The following is a 17,573-nucleotide window of genomic DNA, read 5'->3' as shown; positions in this document are numbered from 1 at the left end:
TCTTGAGAGATGGAATATTTCCTGCCATATCAGTAAACAAAGGATGTCACGGTCATCAGCGATTGCAGCCCCCCAACGTGAGCCGGTAAACCCTGAGAAAACTCAGGAAGGGAAGACTGCCTGCCATCTAGCAGCCATCAGACTTCAGCCACTCGCTACGATGAGCCCTGAGGAACCTCAGGATATGAAAACACAGGATACTGGCCTCAGATAGCTGAGGTGCATATCAAAGGAATGATTTCAGTGAGCCCAGACTCTTGCATCTTCCCATACATAGAAAAAATGCTAATCCCTTAACTTGGGATATCTGGTTTTCTTTAATTAACAATAATCTTTTGATCTTCCTGACTACCTGCGCTTTGTTGCAAAACTCCAAACTCCTATGTTGCAACTCTCCTATGTCACCTCCGGGGAGCAGTTCTCTCAGGGTTACTTGAGATGCTGCTTCCAGGGCTTGAAGTCCTAAAATTTCCCACAGAATGAAACAGAACTCTCAACTTTTAGGCTGTGAATGTTTTTTTTTAAGTCGACACTCTTGAGACCTGGTGGAAGGGTATACCCAAGAGACACACCATTCACTCCATAGGATATAGCAATGTTTTGCCTTTTACATGAGGTCTTTGATCTCACCATGTGTATGGTGGGTATTATCTGTCCCATTTGCGGATGGGGTTAGTGGGGCTCTGAAGGATCAAGCCACTTCTCAGGCAGAGCACTGGCCAGACCCAGTCTCCTCACTTTCAAGTCTGATTCTTTTCCAGTGGGGCATCGCCATGGGCTATATGCACAATGGGTGGTGTTATGGGCTGAACGTGTCCTCCCACCCTGTAAAATGTATATGTTGAAGTCCTAGGCCCCAGTATCCTATTTGGAGATAGGGTTTTTAAAGAGGTAATTAAGTTAAAATGAGGTCATTAGAGTGGGTCCTATTCTAAAATGACTTGTGTCCTTATAAGAAGAAGAGATTGGGACATAGACAGGTACAGAGGGACAAAACCATGTGAAGACCCAGGGAGAAGATGGCCAGCTGCAAGCCGAGGAGAAAGGCCTCAGAAGGAACCAACCCTACTGATACCTTGATCTCCGACTTCCAGCTTCTAGAACTGTGAGAAAACAAAATTCTCTTGTTTAAGCCCCACACTCTGTGGTGCCTTGTTATGACAGCCTGATCAAGCCAACACAGTTGTTAAGAGAGCCCAGAAATAATAATGGATGCATAGGCAGGCTTCCTGGAGGAGGTGAGCAGCTGCTAGTCATTGCCCTCTTTCTTCTGCTTGGTCCTCTTCCCCTCCCCACAATGTCCACATGCACCGTGCCTGCAGTAGAGACCTGGTCTGAGGGACTGGCCTGGTCCTCAGGCTGCTGCCTGTAACCAGGCTTTCCCTGACTCACAAGGCTGAGCCCAGCTTGTTGCCTCAGTTTCCGCCTCCATAAAATGGGAATAATGTCCTTTGATGCCTCCCTCCTCCAGGGTCAACTGCTTAATGATTAGGAATTATTTGGCGATATAGTCATTATATACGTGTGTGTATATATAAAACGTTTTTGTTATAAATGTAGAAGCAGTATATGTTTCTTAACTTTTTGTTTCTTTTAAAGTCAACTTTATTGAGGTACAATTTCCACAACATTTGGTATAGCCAGTCTTTTTAATTTCCGGCCCTCTTATAAGTATGTAGTAGAATCTCGTGTGGTGTTAATTTTCATTTCCCTAATGACTAATGATGCAGAGCATCTTTCTCTATGCTAATTTGTCAATCAATATCTTCTTTCGTGAAGAGTCTGTTCAAATCTTTTGCTCATTTTTAAAAATTGAGTGGTTTGTTTTCCTATTATTGAGTTTTGAGAGTTCTTATATATATTCTGCATACAAGTCCTTTATCAGATGTGTGATTTGCAAATATTTTCTTCTGGTCTGTGATGTGTCTTTCTGTTATCTCAGTAGAGTCTTTAGAAAAAGCAGAAGTTTCATTTTCCTGAAGCCCAATTTATTGTAGGCTTCATATCTTCTATATCCTCTTCTATATCATGCTTTTGGTGTTGTACCAAGAAATCTGCCTAATCCAAGGTCACAAAGATTTTCTGCTATGCTTTCTTCTAGAAATTTTATAAGCTTAGGTTTTACATCTAGGTCTATGATCCATTTTTTATAAAAAGATTTTTTAAAAGTTTTGGTAAAATATACACAACGTAATATTTACCATCTTAACTACTTTTCACACTGTTGTACAACCATCACCACCATCCAGCTGCAGAATTCCTTTCCTCTTTGCAAAACTGAAACTCTGTACCCACTAAACAAGAACTCCTAATCTCGCCCTCCCCCTCCCCTCCTCCCTGGCAACACCATTCTTTCTGTCTCTGAATTCGACTCTCTAAGTACCTCATACGAATGGAATCATGCAGTATACATCCTTTTCTAACTGACTTATTTTACTTAACACATGTCCTCAAGGTTCATCCAAATGGCATGTGTCGAAATTTCCTTCCTTTTTAAAACTGAATAATATGATCCATTAAAAGAATAGCTTGGGGCTTCCCTGGTGGCGCAGTGGTTGAGAGTCTGCCTGACAATGCAGGGGACCTGGGTTCGAGCCCTGGTCTGGGAGGATCCCACATGCCGCGGAGCAATTAGGCCCGTGAGCCACAACTACTGAGCCTGCGCGTCTGGAACCTGTGCTCCGCAACAAGAGAGGCCGCGATAGTGAGAGGCCCATGCACCGCGATAAAGAGTGACCCCCGCTTGCCTCAATTAGAGAAAGCCCTCGCACAGAAACAAAGACCCAACACAGCCAAAAAAAAATAGAATAGCTTTACAGAAATATAATTTGCATATCACACCATTCATTTGAGTGTATAATTTGATTTTTTTTGGTATATTCACCGTTATGCAACCATCACCACAATCTAATTTTAGAACATTTTCAACATCCCCCAAAGAAACCCTCCCCATTAACAGTTACCAACCTCCTCTACCCCACACTCCCTCCCCCAAGCCCCAGGCAACCAACCACTGATCTGCTTTCCATCTCTATAGAGTTGCCTAGTCTGGAATTGCATATAAAGGAAATCATATAATATGTGGCCTTTTGTGGCTGGCTTCTTTCATTTAACATAATGTTTTTGAGGTTCATCGATGTTATAGCTCATATCAATATTTTATTCCTTTTAATTGTTGAATAATGTTCCATTGTATAGATATTCCACCTTTCATGTATCTATCAATTGATGGACATTTGTTTTTCCCTGCATTTTAGTTATTATGAATAATCCTGCTATGAACATCTGTGTGCAAATTTTTGTGTGGGTGTATGTTGTCATTTCTCTTGGGTACATACCTATATACCATATATATAGCCATCCTAGTGGGTGTGAAGTGGTAACTCATTATGGTTTTGATTTGTGTTTCCCTAATGACTAATGATGTTGAGCAACTTTTCATGTGCTTGCTGGTCATTTGTTTATCTTCTTTGTTTTTTGTTTTGTTTTGTTTTGTTTTTTGCGGTACGCGGGCCTCTCACTGCTGTGGCCTCTCCCGTTGCGGAGCACAGGCTCCGGATGCGCAGGCTCAGCGGCCATGGCTCACGGGCCCAGCTGCTCCGCAGCATGTGGGATCTTCCCGGCCGGGGCTCGAACCCGTGTCCCCTGCATCGGCAGGCGGACTCTCAACCACTGCACAACCAGGGAAGCCCTGTTTATCTTCTTTGGAGAAATGTCTATTCAAATCCTTCGCCTATTTTTAAATTGGGTTGTTATCTTTATTGTTGAGTTATATTCTGGACCCAAGTCCCTTATCAGACATATGATTTGCACATATTTTATCCTATTCTGTGGGCTGTCTTTTTATTTTCTTAGTGGTATTGTTTGCAGCACAAAATTTTTAATTTCGATGAAGTTCAATTATTTATTTATTTATCACTTGTGCTTTTTTTGTAGTATCTAAGAAACAATTGCCTAACCCAAGGTCACAAAGATCTACTCTTATTTTTTCTTCTAAGTTTCTTCTGAATTTTATAGTTTTAAGCCTTACAGTTAAATCTATCAGCCATTTTGAGTTAACTTCTGTGTATGGTGTGGGGAAGGAAACCAGTTTCATTCTTTTGCATGTGGATATCTAATTGTTTCAGCACCATTTTTTGAAGACCTCTTTCCCTATTGAATTATCTTGGCACCCTTGTTGAACTATGATCCATTCTGGTTAATTTTTGAATATGATGAGATGTATGGATGAAATTATCTTTTTTCCCTCCCTCCCTCCCTCTCTTCCTCCCTTCCTTCCTTCCTTCCTCCTTTCCTTCCTTCCTTCCTTTCTTCCTCTCTTTTCTTCATATTGATAGTCAATTGTTCCAGCACCACTGTTGAAAATCCTCCACCGGGGCTTCCCTGGTGGCGTGGTGGTTAAGAATCGCCTGCCAATGCAGGGGACACAGGTTCGAGCCCTGGTCCGGGAAGATCCCACATGATGCAGAGCAACTAAGCCCGTGCACCACAACTACTGAGCCTGCGCTCTAGAGCCCGCAAGCCACAATGACTGAGCCCGCGTGCCACAACTACTGAAGCTCGTGCGCCTAGAACCCGTGCTCCCCAACAAGAGAGGTTACCGCAATGAGAAGCCCGCACACAGCTACGAAGAGTAGCCCCTGCTCTCCACAACTAGAGAAAGCCCGCATGCAGCAATGAAGACCCAATGCAGCCAAAAATAAATAAAAGAAAGAAAATCCTCCACGGGATTGCCTTTACACCTGTGTCAAAAATAAATTTTCCATAAATGTATAGGTCTAATTCTGGATCATCTATTCTGTTCCATTGATCTATTTGTCTATCTTTATACCAATCTACACTGTCTTGATTAAAGTAACTTTATAAGCCTTAAAATCAGGTAGTATAAATCCTGCAACTTTGTTCTTCTTTTCAAAGTTGATTTGATATTCTAGGTCCTTTGCATTTCCATATGAATTTTAGTATCAGCTTGTCAGTTTCTACAAGAAAAGTCTATTAGGATTTTGAATGAGAGGGCATTGACTTTATAGAGCGAATCGGGGGAATTGGCACCTTAACAGTATTCAGTCTGATTCATAAACATGGTCTTTCTTGATTCCTCTGGGCATTGTTTCATAGTTTTCAATGCACAAGTCTTCCATATATTTTGCCAGATTTATCCCTAAATATTTCATATTTTTGGATATTATTGTTAAAGTATTTTTTTAATTTCATTTTCCAGTAGTTTACTGCTAGTAAATAGAAGTACAATTTTCTTGTATTTTCATCTTATATCCTTCTCCCTTGCTACTAAACTCAGTTATTGGTTCTAGCAGTTTTTTTGTAGATTCTACAGGATATTTTTTTTTTACATGGACTATCATGTTTATGCCAATAGAGACAATCTTACTTCTTCTTTTCCAATCTGAATGCCTTTCATTTCTTTTCTTGCCCTAGCGAACTGCTTAAAACCACCAGTAAAACATTGAACAGAAGTAGTGAGAGTGGAGATTCTTGTCTTGTTCCTAATCTTAGATGGAAAAGTAATCAGCCTTTCCCCATTAAGTATGATGTTAGCTGCAGGGCTTTTTCTTGCAGACGCCCTTTTTCAAGCTGAGGAAGTTCCCTTCTATCTCAGTTTTCTGACAGTATTTTTCAAAAATCAGGGACAGATGTCAGATTTTGTCAAATGGATGGTTTTTTTGCATTTATTAAGGGGTTTTCTTTTTCAGTCTGTTAATAGTGTCTTTTTAGTCTGTTAATCATTGATTGATTTTTTAGTATAAAACAAAACTTTCATTCCTCACTTGATCATTTTGTATTTTCCTTTTTATATTTTGTTGGACTCTGTTTGCTAACATTTTATTAAGAATTTTTACATCTATGTTCATGAGAGATATAGTCTATAGTTTTCTTTTCTTGTAATGCCTTTATCTGGTTTTGGTGTCAGAAGAATAGTGGCTTAATAGTATGAATTGGGAAGCATTTCCTCCACTTAAATTTTCTAGAAGAATTTGTGTAGAATTGTGTCCTCCCAAAATTCATATGTTGAAGCTAACCCCCATTATCTCAGAATAGGGTTTTAATTGAGTTTAAATGAGGCCATTAGGGTGGTCCCTAATCCAATCTGACTGTTTTTTATGAGAAGAGGAAATGTGGACACACAAAGAGACAGGAGGGATGTGCATGCACACAGGAAAGACCATGTGTGCAGCCATCTGCAAGCCAAGAAGAGAGGCCTCAGAATGAAACCAACCCTGCCGACACTTCGATCTTGGACTTCTAGCCTCCAGAAGCATGAGAAAGTGAATTTCTGTCGTTTAAGCTACCCAGTCTATGGTACTTTGTAATGGCACCCCTAGCAGCCTGATACAATTAGTATTATTTCTTCCTTAAGTATTTGGTTGCATTCACCTGTGAAGTCATCTAGACCTGGGGTTTATTTATGAAAAGGTTTTAAACTGCATGTTCAATTTGTTTAATAGATGTAGGGGCTATTTCCGGTTGAATGAATTCATGTTTTTCAAGGAAAGTGACTGTTTCATGTTAGTCATTGAATATACTGCCTTACATTCATTTTAACACAAAAGAATGACAGACACTAAAACCACCAGTTATTCTACTGTCTAAAAATAACCACTGCTAACGTTTTGCTGTATATCTTCCAGATAATTTTTATGCATGTGCCCATCCACCCCTCAACAACCACCCCTCCTTTTGTTTTTAGCTTCCAACAGTCTTTTTTTTTTAATTGGGGCTTGAAAATGTTGTGCCCACCCCGCTTTTCTTTTGTTTGTTTTACAAAATTGCTATTACCTTTAATATCCAGGGTTTTTGTATCGTTAAATCTTTGAAAACATAATTATGGATGGATGGTTAATCATTTGTTTAACTAATTCCCTAACTTAAGTGCTTCTGATGGAGGAGCGTCGTAAAGAACGCCGCAGTCAGCATCCTCTTTCCTTTGTCTCTGGGAGCTACTCAGGTTTGTATCTTGGTTTATAGTCCCAGAAGTGGAATTACTGGGTCGACCAGTCTATTGTTGACTTTAGATATTGAGCACTCTGCGATTGGGGGAGGAGGGGGGACGGAGGGGGAGGGAGCGCCCATCCTCCCCTCAAGGCACCAAGCCCAAACCAACGCAGCCAGTGGGAGCGTGTGATGAGAAAATGGCACAGGACTATGTAGAGGCTTTCAGGGCCTCCTCCACTGCCCGCCGCCCCCAACCCCAGCCATGCCCTCTTTGGCATAGATCTAAGTGTCTCCTGGTTACCTGCATGTTGGCGGCTGTATCATCATTATGTGGACTGGACTGGGCCTTACTTCTTGGTTTTTCCTCCTTTGGAGTGAGTTATTAAGAGGCATCTGCAAAAATCAAAGCGAGTGCTGAACTGTGCAGGCAAGTGAAGGCAGAGACCAGCCTCACCCTCCCATCTCCACGCTCTGTTCTCAGGGAGCTCACAGTCCGATGGGGCAGATGCAGCCCCTGTCCCAGGAGAACCCCTGGCTTTTTTGGAGGAAATGATAGTCCCCTGTTCTCCAGGATCCCTGGTTTGAGTGCAATGTCAAGACCTACAGACCGAAACACATACAGGTGCCTACAAAAGACTGTATAAGCAAGCGCAGGTCAACACCTTCCACATAGGGATGTGTGATTGGACGCAGTGGGGCTTTTCTAGGATAACGTCCTGGGAAAGAGAAGGGCCTGGACCCGCAGAGAGGAGGTTGGGCAAGGGAAGGGTGAGGGCTGGGAGAACGGGGAAATGACATGTGGGATTGGCCAGCCAGTTGGTTTGGTAGAGCCAGAAGTGCAAGCTGGAAAAGCTGGGGGTAGGAAGGGAAGTGCTGGTGGGGGGGAGGGGCGGTTCCCGTCTGTTCTTTGCCAGCAAGTTTGGGACCATTGGGAGGGAAGGGCCAATGGAGACGATTTGGAGTTCTCATTTCCAATGCTACTCTTCTTCCCCCCTCCCTTTTTCCCCTCCCACCATCTCAGTTCACCTCAAGGCTGGAGAACAGGCCTCTGCTTGGTAACAAAGAGGTCTTTATCTGAGCACCTGCTGCATGCCCCCATAGCACACAACACCTGTAATCTGTTATTATCTGTGAGCAGAATCCTTGCTCGGTGATGCCCGGTTATACCCATCTTACAGCTGAGAACACAGAGGCCAGGGAAGGGAGCTATCCTACCAGGATCTCAGAGTCAAGAAGTCAGGGTGCTGGGATCGGAGCCCCTGTCTGTGCAACGGTCCACACTGCCGGGGGCTCCCAGGGCTGAAGCCCCCCTCTGTTCCTCCCTGGCCCCATCTTTCCCCCACACATGCCACCCCCAAAAAGAGGCAAATGGCACTGACCCCCAGTCCACCAGGATCTCAACCAGAGGTGACTGGGCCCCCCAGGGCACATTTGGCATGTCTGGAGATACCTTTGTTGTCACAAATGGGGGTGGAGGGGGAGGGAGGAGGAGAGGAGCAGGGGGAGGGGTCACTACCGGGTCCAGTGGTGGAGGTTAGGGATGCTGCCCAGCCTGCTAGGATGCCTAGGGCGGTCTCCACCGGAGAGGTGTCGGGTCGCATGACAGCGGTGGTGGCGCAGAGTAGCCCTGTTCTAGATCTGCAGGCTTGCCCTTCCGAATGTGAGCTGGGGGCTTCCTGCTGGATGCGTGTGCCTGTGCCCCTCCAGTCTTAGCCAGAGGTGGGCACCAGCAGCTTGCAGATGTGGGTAGGCAGTTCTCTGCAGATTCTGGACTAAAGCCCTTCCAGATGTGAAGGGATGGCTTACAGATGTGCGCATATCCACATGGAGGGCCTTCCGGGCAGAGCATCTCCTTGACTCAAACTTGCTTGGTCTCCTTGAACTCTTCTCCTCCTAGGCCTCAACTTCTGGGCTTCCATGTCCATCTAGGCATTGTCCAGTTTTAGCATGACATCTGCTAAGTCACTTCAGCCAGGATCCCTCATCCTTGATATCTGATGGGGTTCCTCACCCAACCCCCCACCAGCCCCAGGTGATGTCTGATCACCCTGCCTACCTTCAGCAAGAATCCTATTAAGTGGGTTTAGCCAGAATCCCCCCAACCCTGATGTTTCCTCTTAGGAATTTCCCATCCTCTGACCCCCACGCTGTTGCCTTGGCTACAAATTCCCACTTTTCTTTGTTCTGTTTGGAGTTGAATTCAATCTCTTTCCCTCACCGCAAGACCCCATCATAGCAGTCCCTACACTATACAATGGCCCCCTTGAATAATTAGTCTGCCTTGCTGTCCTTTAACAAGGGTCACTGGATAATTTTTTCATCCTTTTCAGATGGGAAGAGAGAGAACTTTGGGCTAATTTCCTTTTAGATGCCTGGGGAAGGGCCACCTCCTCTTCAGGCGCATCAACTCCCACGCCCCGCAGGCCGGAGCACCCTGGAGTGGGAGTTACCAGGCAGCTGTGGGCAGGGCCGTGGGGGGAGGTGGAGCCTCCTTTTTCTAGGCCATGTGTCACCTGCGTCCTGCCCTGGGGCATTGCCCCGGCACTACTCTGCCACTGCAACAGCGAGAAGCTGGGGCCTGCTCCCTGGAGACTTTGGGGTGGATCGCGGCTCTCCTTGAGAGCCCTATGTTCCTGGTCCCCCCAGAACCCGGAACATGGCAGATGGGGCTCAGGCCAACCCCAAAGAGTTCAGGAAGAAGGGGCTGGTTAGACACCCCTCTGGGTGGAGGGGCCCGAGCCTCAGGGCCTCTTCTCCTTTGAGAAACTCCAGGTACATGCCTGCTTCCCTGGGATGGAGCCCTCCTTGGAGAGCAGCAGGGATGAGGGTGGGGAACTGGCTCCTAGAATCCATTTCTTCAGAAAGGAGAGCTCTGAGTCTCTGATGGTGGCTGAGATATGTCATTGCCTTTTTAGCACTACAAGGGCCTTTGGGATCATCTAGCTAATCCTTATAGGCACTGGAGGCCCAGAGAGACTAAGGGATCTATGGATGATCACACAGCATTTTGGAAGTAGAACTGCAGCTAGAACGCAGGGACCCAGGTCTCTTGGCTCCAGGAGCAAGAGGCAGCCAGCAGGTTGGGTCACGTGACACCCTGGCATGCATATGGAAAGGGGTTGGTTCTGATCTGTGACAAGGTCCAACTCCATGAGACAGGAGCTCCCTGTCTTGGAAGCTGATTCTTGCTCAGAGTGGGAGGGAAGGAGGCTCCTGGTGCCTCTGGGCTCTGCCATCCTGGGGGCTGTCCCTCCAGGAGGTACAGGCAAGGGGGAGGTGCTCAGATCTTCCTAGAGGAGCTAATCACAAGGCAAGGGCAGCAGGAAATGGGGCATCAAGAGATGGCATTGGGCTTCCCTGGTGGCACAGTGGTTGAGAGTCCGCCTGGCGATGCAGGGGACACAGGTTCATGCCCCGGTCCGGGAAGATCCCACATGCCGCAGAGCGGCTGGGCCCGTGAGCCATGGCCACTGAGCCTGCGCGTCCGGAGCCTGTGCTCCGCAGCGGGAGAGGCCACAACAGTGAGAGGCCCGCGTACCGCAAAAAACAACAACAACAAAAAAAGAGGTGGCGTTGACCACACCTGTAACGAGGTCCAGGAGGGAGCCGCAGACCAGGAACCCCACACAGGGGGAAGGGACGGACCCAAGACCAGGGTTTCTTCCTCTCTCAGGTCTTACCTGGGGATGAAGACGTTCATCACCATCGCATCCTGGCCAGCTGTGGTGACTGAAGGTGCTGGGAAACTCCTGCTTCCTCGACACCCACAGCCTTTCTGCTGTGACTCACCCGCGGGCCACAGGACCTCAGGCCTGCCATTGGGTCTCTGCTTCCTGGCTCTGCCCCTGCCTGGCTTCATCCCTTCTTTGGGGCTCTTTACTCCTCCAGGCACCTGTAAACATACCCGGGCGGTCGACATTTACTACTTACGAGCCTCAAGGATGCAGGGCCCACAGCTGAGCAAGCATCATAAAGTGGTGGTGGTGGCTTGGCATCAGGGCACTTAGGGACACCGAGGTGCTTGTGTACATAGGAAAACGTGTTTGTGTACGTGTGTGCATGCAGAGCTAGTGAGCTTGCGTGCGGATAGCCGCATGTATCTATGTGTGTGTGGGTGTGTCCGAGCACGTGGTGATGTCTATGTGTGTAACACACATCAGCATGTTGTGTAAGTGTGTGTTCACAGTGGCGTGTGTGTCTCTAGAGCGTGTATATGAAAGTAGGCTGTACACATCTTCGCACGGCAGGTGTGTAGCAGTGTCTGGGTATGAGATGTACCGGAAGACATGGAGCAGGTCTGGGGGTCTTCTTCCTTCTTTCTGGGGGGCCCCACCCCTGGACAGCCGAGGCTCCTGACACACAGGCAGGCATCCTGGTGGCAGTTGCCCTGTGTAGGCGGAAGATGGGCTGAATGTCCCACTGGCTTTCTGTCCACCTGTTCAGCATTCCCTGAACCCAGCCAGGTTTGAGACGAAGGAAGAAAATATCAGAAACGAAAGAAGGTTAAATGTGGCCAGACGTGAGAAACAATTGGTTGAATTCAGGTGAAGTGACTTGTTATTTAGAACGTAACCCCTTGAGTCCAGCCCGGCCCAGGGGCCTGGGACAGAGGCTGCAGCCTGAGTGAATGCAGGTTTTGTTTCTTCCGCTCCGAGTGGAATGTGCACGTGGCCACTCTGGGTGTGGTGTGTGTGAGAGTGGGAGTGCGTGTGCATGTGTACGGGCATGGGCGGTGAGTGTGGGTCTGCTTGTGGGACTGTATGAGTGTGGGAGGTATAGGGGAAGGGCAGGCCTGGCCCGGGGTCCCAACAAGCCCTGGGGGGGGCACCATGGGGGCAGCGAGGGTCTGGTGCGTGCCAGGCCCCGAGCTGGGAGCAGGCCTGCCCGATCTCTGGGGGCTGGGATTGTTATTCCCATTTTGCAGATGGGAAAACAGAGGCCCAGGGAGCTTTAGCTCTGGGCCTGCCTCTGTCTGACTCCAAAGTCTGTGCTCTTCCCACTGAGGCACGTGGAGGTGGTGAGTCCCTTGTCATCACTAGCGATGTTGGACAACCACGTCTCCAGAAACAAGTAATTTCGGCCTTTGGGTTTCCATCCAGGCTCTGTTTCTGAAATTCTTAGCTTCCTCCCTCTCCCAGTACATTTCCTCTTTCAGGCCGTGGAGCTGGATGGGGGATGCGGAGAGAGTTAGGGTTAGGCTGAACTGGGTGCCTAGCCCTAGGCACAGATGGAGGAGCCCGGGTTGGGGAGGCATCCCAGCTCTTGGGGCACACAAACCTGGGTTCAGGTCTGGGTTCTGCCACTTCCAGGCTGCATGACCTGGGCAAAGCTTCACCTTTCTGAGCCTCAGTTTGCTCATCCATAAAATGGGATGACAGTGGCCCTCCAGCCTGTGTGGGTGGCGGCCTCACCCAGGTAAGGACCCAAATGCCAGGCTCGATGTTGACTCAGCAGTGAGCCAGCACATCTGGGAGCCCAGGAGGCAGGGAAGCAGGGGAGGGGAGAATATATCCCTGGGGTGAGCGGCCTGAGGATGCTGGGAAGCTGATTTTGCTGGTGTAGGAAAGGTTGTTGCACTACCTGTGAGACAAGGACAAAGGGGAAGAAATATATACGTGTGTGTGTGTGTGTGTGTGTGTGTGTTCATTGAATGATGCACTGGCCCCAGGGCCATGTGGGGACGCTGAGTCCCTGCTGGGAGCAGAGGAGCCAGACCAAGCCAGAAGGGCCCAGAATTGTGTTCAGAAGAGCATGTGGCATTTGTGAAGCCCCTTAGAGTGTATAAGGCACTGGGCTCTCACTGGCTGGGTCCAAATTCTGCTTCACCTCTTTTCAACCATGTCTTCCTGGGGAAGTTACTATACGCTCTGGGTCTCGGTCTCCTCATCTGTAAAATGGGGATAATATCAGCACTCTGTAGGGTTGCAGGGAGCCCTTGATGAGTTAATGCATGCAAGGGGCATAGGACAGTGCCTGGCAAATGCTATTATTATATTCTCAGGGCCACAGGGCTCAGCGTAAGGATTGTGTAACGCACCATACCGGCTGCTTTGTAGATTGCACCCTCCTCCTGCTCTGCTCTCCCTCTCCTGCTCCCTCTGTCCCTTCCCCTTTCCCCAGCCCTGGGGTGTTGGAAGGACAGCCAGTCAAACAGGAGAGGCCATGCATAGGGCAGGGAACTCACAGCACCCCCTGGGTTCTCTCGCAGTCCTGCCCACAGCCCACGGCAGCCTGCTCAACCTCAGGTCCATGGTGGAAGCCAACACAGGGAGGAACGCCATCTTGTCCTTCGTGGGCTACGGCTGCTACTGCAGGAGGTGGGGGGGCATGGCCTGCCCATGGATGAGGTGTACTGGTAGGTCCTGGAGAGTCTGGTCTGCTGGAACCGGGCAGGGACAGTAAAGGTCAGACTGTCTCCATCTCTGAGAGGTGGGAGACGCCCCTTCCCCCAAGGAGGAGGCTTGTTTGATGAATTAGTGGCCAGAAGCCTGACCTTTGACCCGTGTCCTCCTCAACCATCTTGGATATTTTCTTTTCTTTTCTTTCATTTTTTTTAAAAGTGTATAACATTGTGGGGTTTTTTTTTTAATTCTATCATTGGCACGTTTATTTTATTTTTATTTCTTTTGGCCGCGAGGCTTGTGGCATCTCAGTTCCCCAACCAGGGATTGAACCTGGGCCCTCGGCAGTGAAAGTGCAGAGTCCTAACCACTGGACTGCCAGGGAAGTCCCATCTTGGACACTTTCCATTGTCCCTTTCCAAGGTCTTGGGCTTGGAGGCATTTGAACTTCCGTTCTCACCGGAAGGAGCCTTTGACCTGTCTCCAAATACACGTGAGAGCAATAGTCACACAGCTTATACTTGACAAAGGCAAGGGCTGTGACCACTGGCCCCTCAGACTGGAGGCTCAGGTGGACAGGACTGTGCTTCCTCCATCAGACTGGGAGTTCCTGGAAGCCATGGCTTATCCTTTGCTCCTGTCTCCCCCCGAAGCACCAAGTCTGGTATCAGTGGAGGCTTCATAAATGCATGTTGACTAATTGCCTCCCTCCACTAGAGGGGATGGGACAGCCACACCACATTTGCTCCCTGTCCCCCATCCCCAAGCCCCACTTAACTCTCCAGGCCTTTGTGTCTCCCCAGCCATCGTGCACAGCCAGGTATAGCCCCTGCATCTAGCCAGTCTCTTCCTACTTTGACTTCACTCAGGCCCCTCCCTCCCACCCTGACCCCTCCTGCAGCTGCAGCCAGGGCTCCAGGGGGTGGGGGGGAAAGCTAGGGCTCTGGGCGGAGGGCAAAGGGAGGGGATCATGGACAAGAAGCTGGGGCACTGGCCTGGTTCTGCCCGGCTGTGTGACCTAAGGCCAGTAACTGCCCTCTCTGGGCCTCAGTCTGAAGGTCTGACTCATGAGGGACAGGGACAGATGATCATGACAGAGGTCACCGCCGGTGGGAGACGGGCCAAGCCTGGCCATGCCTGCCTGCTCTCCTCTCCCCGCCCCTACGTGCTGCCATGCCCACGACTGCTGCTACCAGAAGCTCTTTAAATTTTTTTTTTTTCTCTCTGCAGTACGCGGGCCTCTCAACGCTGCGGCCTCCCCCGCCGCGGAGCACAGGCTCCGGACGCGCAGGCCCAGCGGCCACGGCCCACGGGCCCAGCCGCTCCGCGGCATGTGGGATCCTCCTGGACCGGGGCACGAACCCGCATCCCCTGCATCAGCAGGCGGACTCTCAACCACTGCGCCACCAGGGAAGCCCCAGAAGCTCTTTGACCTGGGCTGCCACACCTATGTGGACCATTACGACTACACCATCGAGAACAACACTAAGATTGTCTGCAGTGAGTCCCTCTCCCACCATCGCCCCTTCCCCTCACGGAAGTGTGTACTGCCAGCCCCCTCAGCTTGTGCTAGGGCCGTGGGCCAGGTTACCAGATGAAATACAGGATGCCCAGTTAAATTCAAATTTCAGATAAACAATGAAAGATGTTTTTATGTAAGTATATCCTAAATACTTTAGTTTTATACTAAAAACTAAATGTTAGCATAAAATTAGTAAGTATTAGTATGAAATGAAGAATTAGCATAAGTATATCCCATGCAATATTTGGGATATACTTATATTAAAATATTTATTGTCTGAAATTCAGATTTAACCAGGTACCTTGTTTATCGTTTGCTTGTTTGTTTGCCAAATCTAATAACCCTGGCTGTGGCTCTGGCACATCTCCCTGATGTGCTCGGAGCCCCCAGGCTTGAATTGGTCCCCAGGTTCTCCAGTCCCCGAGATTCTTAAGCTTCGGAGAGCTTAGGGAGTGATCCTGATTCAGTGGGTCAGGTCTTGGCGGGGTCCAAGACTCTCTGTTTTTAATCAGATCCTCAGGTGATCCTGAAACTTTGTGTCAGGCTGGCATGGGAGTCAGGGGACCTGGGTTGGAACCCATGTTCTCCCAGCATGTATGACCCTGGGCAGGGTCCTTCCCACCTAGCCTCAGTCTCCCCATGGGTACATTGAGGGGTTTGGATCTGAGCAGACCCATTCCCTTCTAGTTCTGTCATTGGGACCCCAGCAGATGAGGTGGCCCCATCCTAGACACCCAGAGTTTCTAGGGATTCGAGGTGTTGGAGCCAGGCCTGGCAGGCTCCCTCCTTTACCATGGATGCATTCCCCACCTGAGGGGCACAGCATCCAAGCTGATGGCCCAGGTGTCCCTGCCCAGCTCCTGCTAGTGCCCCACCCTGGGGTAGCAGGTGCCTCTTGGCCCAGCCCCGTGGGCAGCCCTGGGCTCCCTTTGTCTCCTTATCTTCACCAGGCTGTGTGTCATCCCTTACTAAGAGCTCACAAGCAGTGCCAGCTTTGCAAAGATACTCAAGACTCCTGTTCTCTGGGAAGGAGTCTGGTGGGGAACTGGGCATATCTGGGGACCCTTGGCAGCCCAGGGCTGTCTGGTCCTTATATTCTGCTGTTCAGATGTGCGGTGGAGGGTCTGGCTTGAGAGAGGAGTTCATTAAGCAGTTCGAGGAGAGGAATCTCCCTCCTCAACCCCCAAGACAATGGACTAACCGAAGCAGTGGTTTTCACACTGGGTTCTGGGGATTTCTGGGGTCATCAGGTCAACTGCTGTGAGAGCTAGTGGGGGGTCGGTTATCCCTGGATTGGTGGTCCAGCTGCCTCTTTAATGTATTTTGTAGCTCTAGTGGCTTCTCTTTCAGCTGTTTAAAAAAAAATTTTTTTTTATTCTTATCTTTTTTATTTTGGCTGCACTGGGTCTTTGCTGCGGCGTGCGGGCCCCTCTAGTTGCAGCTCTCGGGCTCAGTTGCAGTATATGGGATCTTAGTCCCCCAACCAGGGATCGAACCCGGGGCCCCCCTGCATTGGGAGCGCAGAGTCTTAATCACTGGACCCCCAGGGAAGTCCCCTGTTTCGGCTGTTTGATATATTAGTCTTTGGCCAAGAGTTTCACGTCAGAGAAGGTATTCTGCTGATGGAGAATTTGCAAGTTTGCAAACAATTGGGCTAGTGGGTGGTTCTCAAAAGGTGTTCCCCAAACCTGCAGCATCAACAGCACTTGTTAGAAGAAGCTCTACGTGTGGGGTCGGGCAGCCTTGGTTTTCAGGAGCCCTCCAGCTGATTCTAATGTGCACCTAAGGATGAGAACTATGGGGTAGATGATTTCTGAAGGCCCATAACAACAACGACAGCATTTGCTCCCCGGGACGCACCGAGCTAAGCTCTTTACAAGTGTTTTTCTCACTCCGTCCTCACCACGAACTCCCTCCAGGGTGGCTGTGCTGTGATTCTGTGCTTGAGAGAGGCCTGCGATGGTAGAAAGTAACTGGGCTGGGGGTTGAGCTCCTGACGCCTGAGTTTCCGTCCCAGCTCTGCCTTGGGTTTGCTGGGTGACTTAGGCAAACGCACCCTTTCCTGGGCCTCAGTTTCCCCCTCTTGACATTGTTCTGTTGGGTTTCAGGGGTTCTCTGTTTCCCATGCACCAGGGGCACCTGGAGGGCTGTGAATGCAGAGGCTGGGCCCCGAGTGTCTGAGCCTGCAGGCCTGGGGTGGGCCCGATGCCGGTGCTGGTGCTGTTGGCCCGAGACCACCTTCTGAGGTCCACTGTGACCTCAGAGTCTGTGTGCTCCACTCCCCACAGGCAAGCTCAACCAGACGGAGCGTGACCAGCAGACGTGCAAGTGTGACAAGAGCGTGGTCCTGTGCTTCCAGAAGCAGACGTACAGGGAGGAAGGAGCATGGCAACTACCTCAACATCTACCGCCAGAGCCCCACGCCCAACTGCAGCATCTACGGGCCACGCCCCCCACCCCTCCCTAGCGCCCTCTGGGGGCTGACAGAGAGGAGGGTTGGAGGTTCCAGTCCTGGGGACCAGCCAGATGGAGCAGGTGGAGGTGGGGGCGGGGCGGGGGCCCCTGGTCTGCCCTCCTCCCTGGAGCCCTCCAGCGAGACTGGCCCCAGAGGACTCAGAAAGGCCGGGGCCCTGGCCACCTGGCTCCTCCAGCCCAGACCTGGGTGTGGTTTCATCCTGGACGTGGCAGGGGGCATGTGCCCTGTTGGGGTCTCTCCCAAGTGTGGAAGGCAAGACCTGCGAAAGACTGGGGGCCTCTGA

The 17,573-nt window shown here is 49.6% G+C and overlaps 1 protein-coding gene across 1 annotated transcript; it reads left to right on the top strand.

Annotated features, from left to right (window-relative positions):
* The first annotated feature begins 9,565 nt into the window (after positions 1-9,565).
* Positions 9,566-17,573, top strand: PLA2G2F (phospholipase A2 group IIF). The gene is given in 8 exon segments (XM_089915794.1): positions 9,566-9,723; positions 10,111-10,138; positions 13,138-13,263; positions 13,266-13,306; positions 14,458-14,484; positions 14,710-14,792; positions 17,103-17,194; positions 17,196-17,573. Coding segments are annotated over 8 exon segments (891 nt in total). The 5' UTR covers positions 9,566-9,607.

Source organism: Delphinapterus leucas, chromosome 1, assembly GCF_059928025.1.
Source record: "Delphinapterus leucas isolate spDelLeu-1000000601 "Yukka" chromosome 1, BTC_Dleu_Yukka2, whole genome shotgun sequence".
Taxonomy (NCBI): Eukaryota; Metazoa; Chordata; class Mammalia; order Artiodactyla; family Monodontidae; genus Delphinapterus; species Delphinapterus leucas.
Note: the sequence above shows the minus strand (reverse complement) of the source record. Positions and strands in the feature narration are given on the sequence as shown.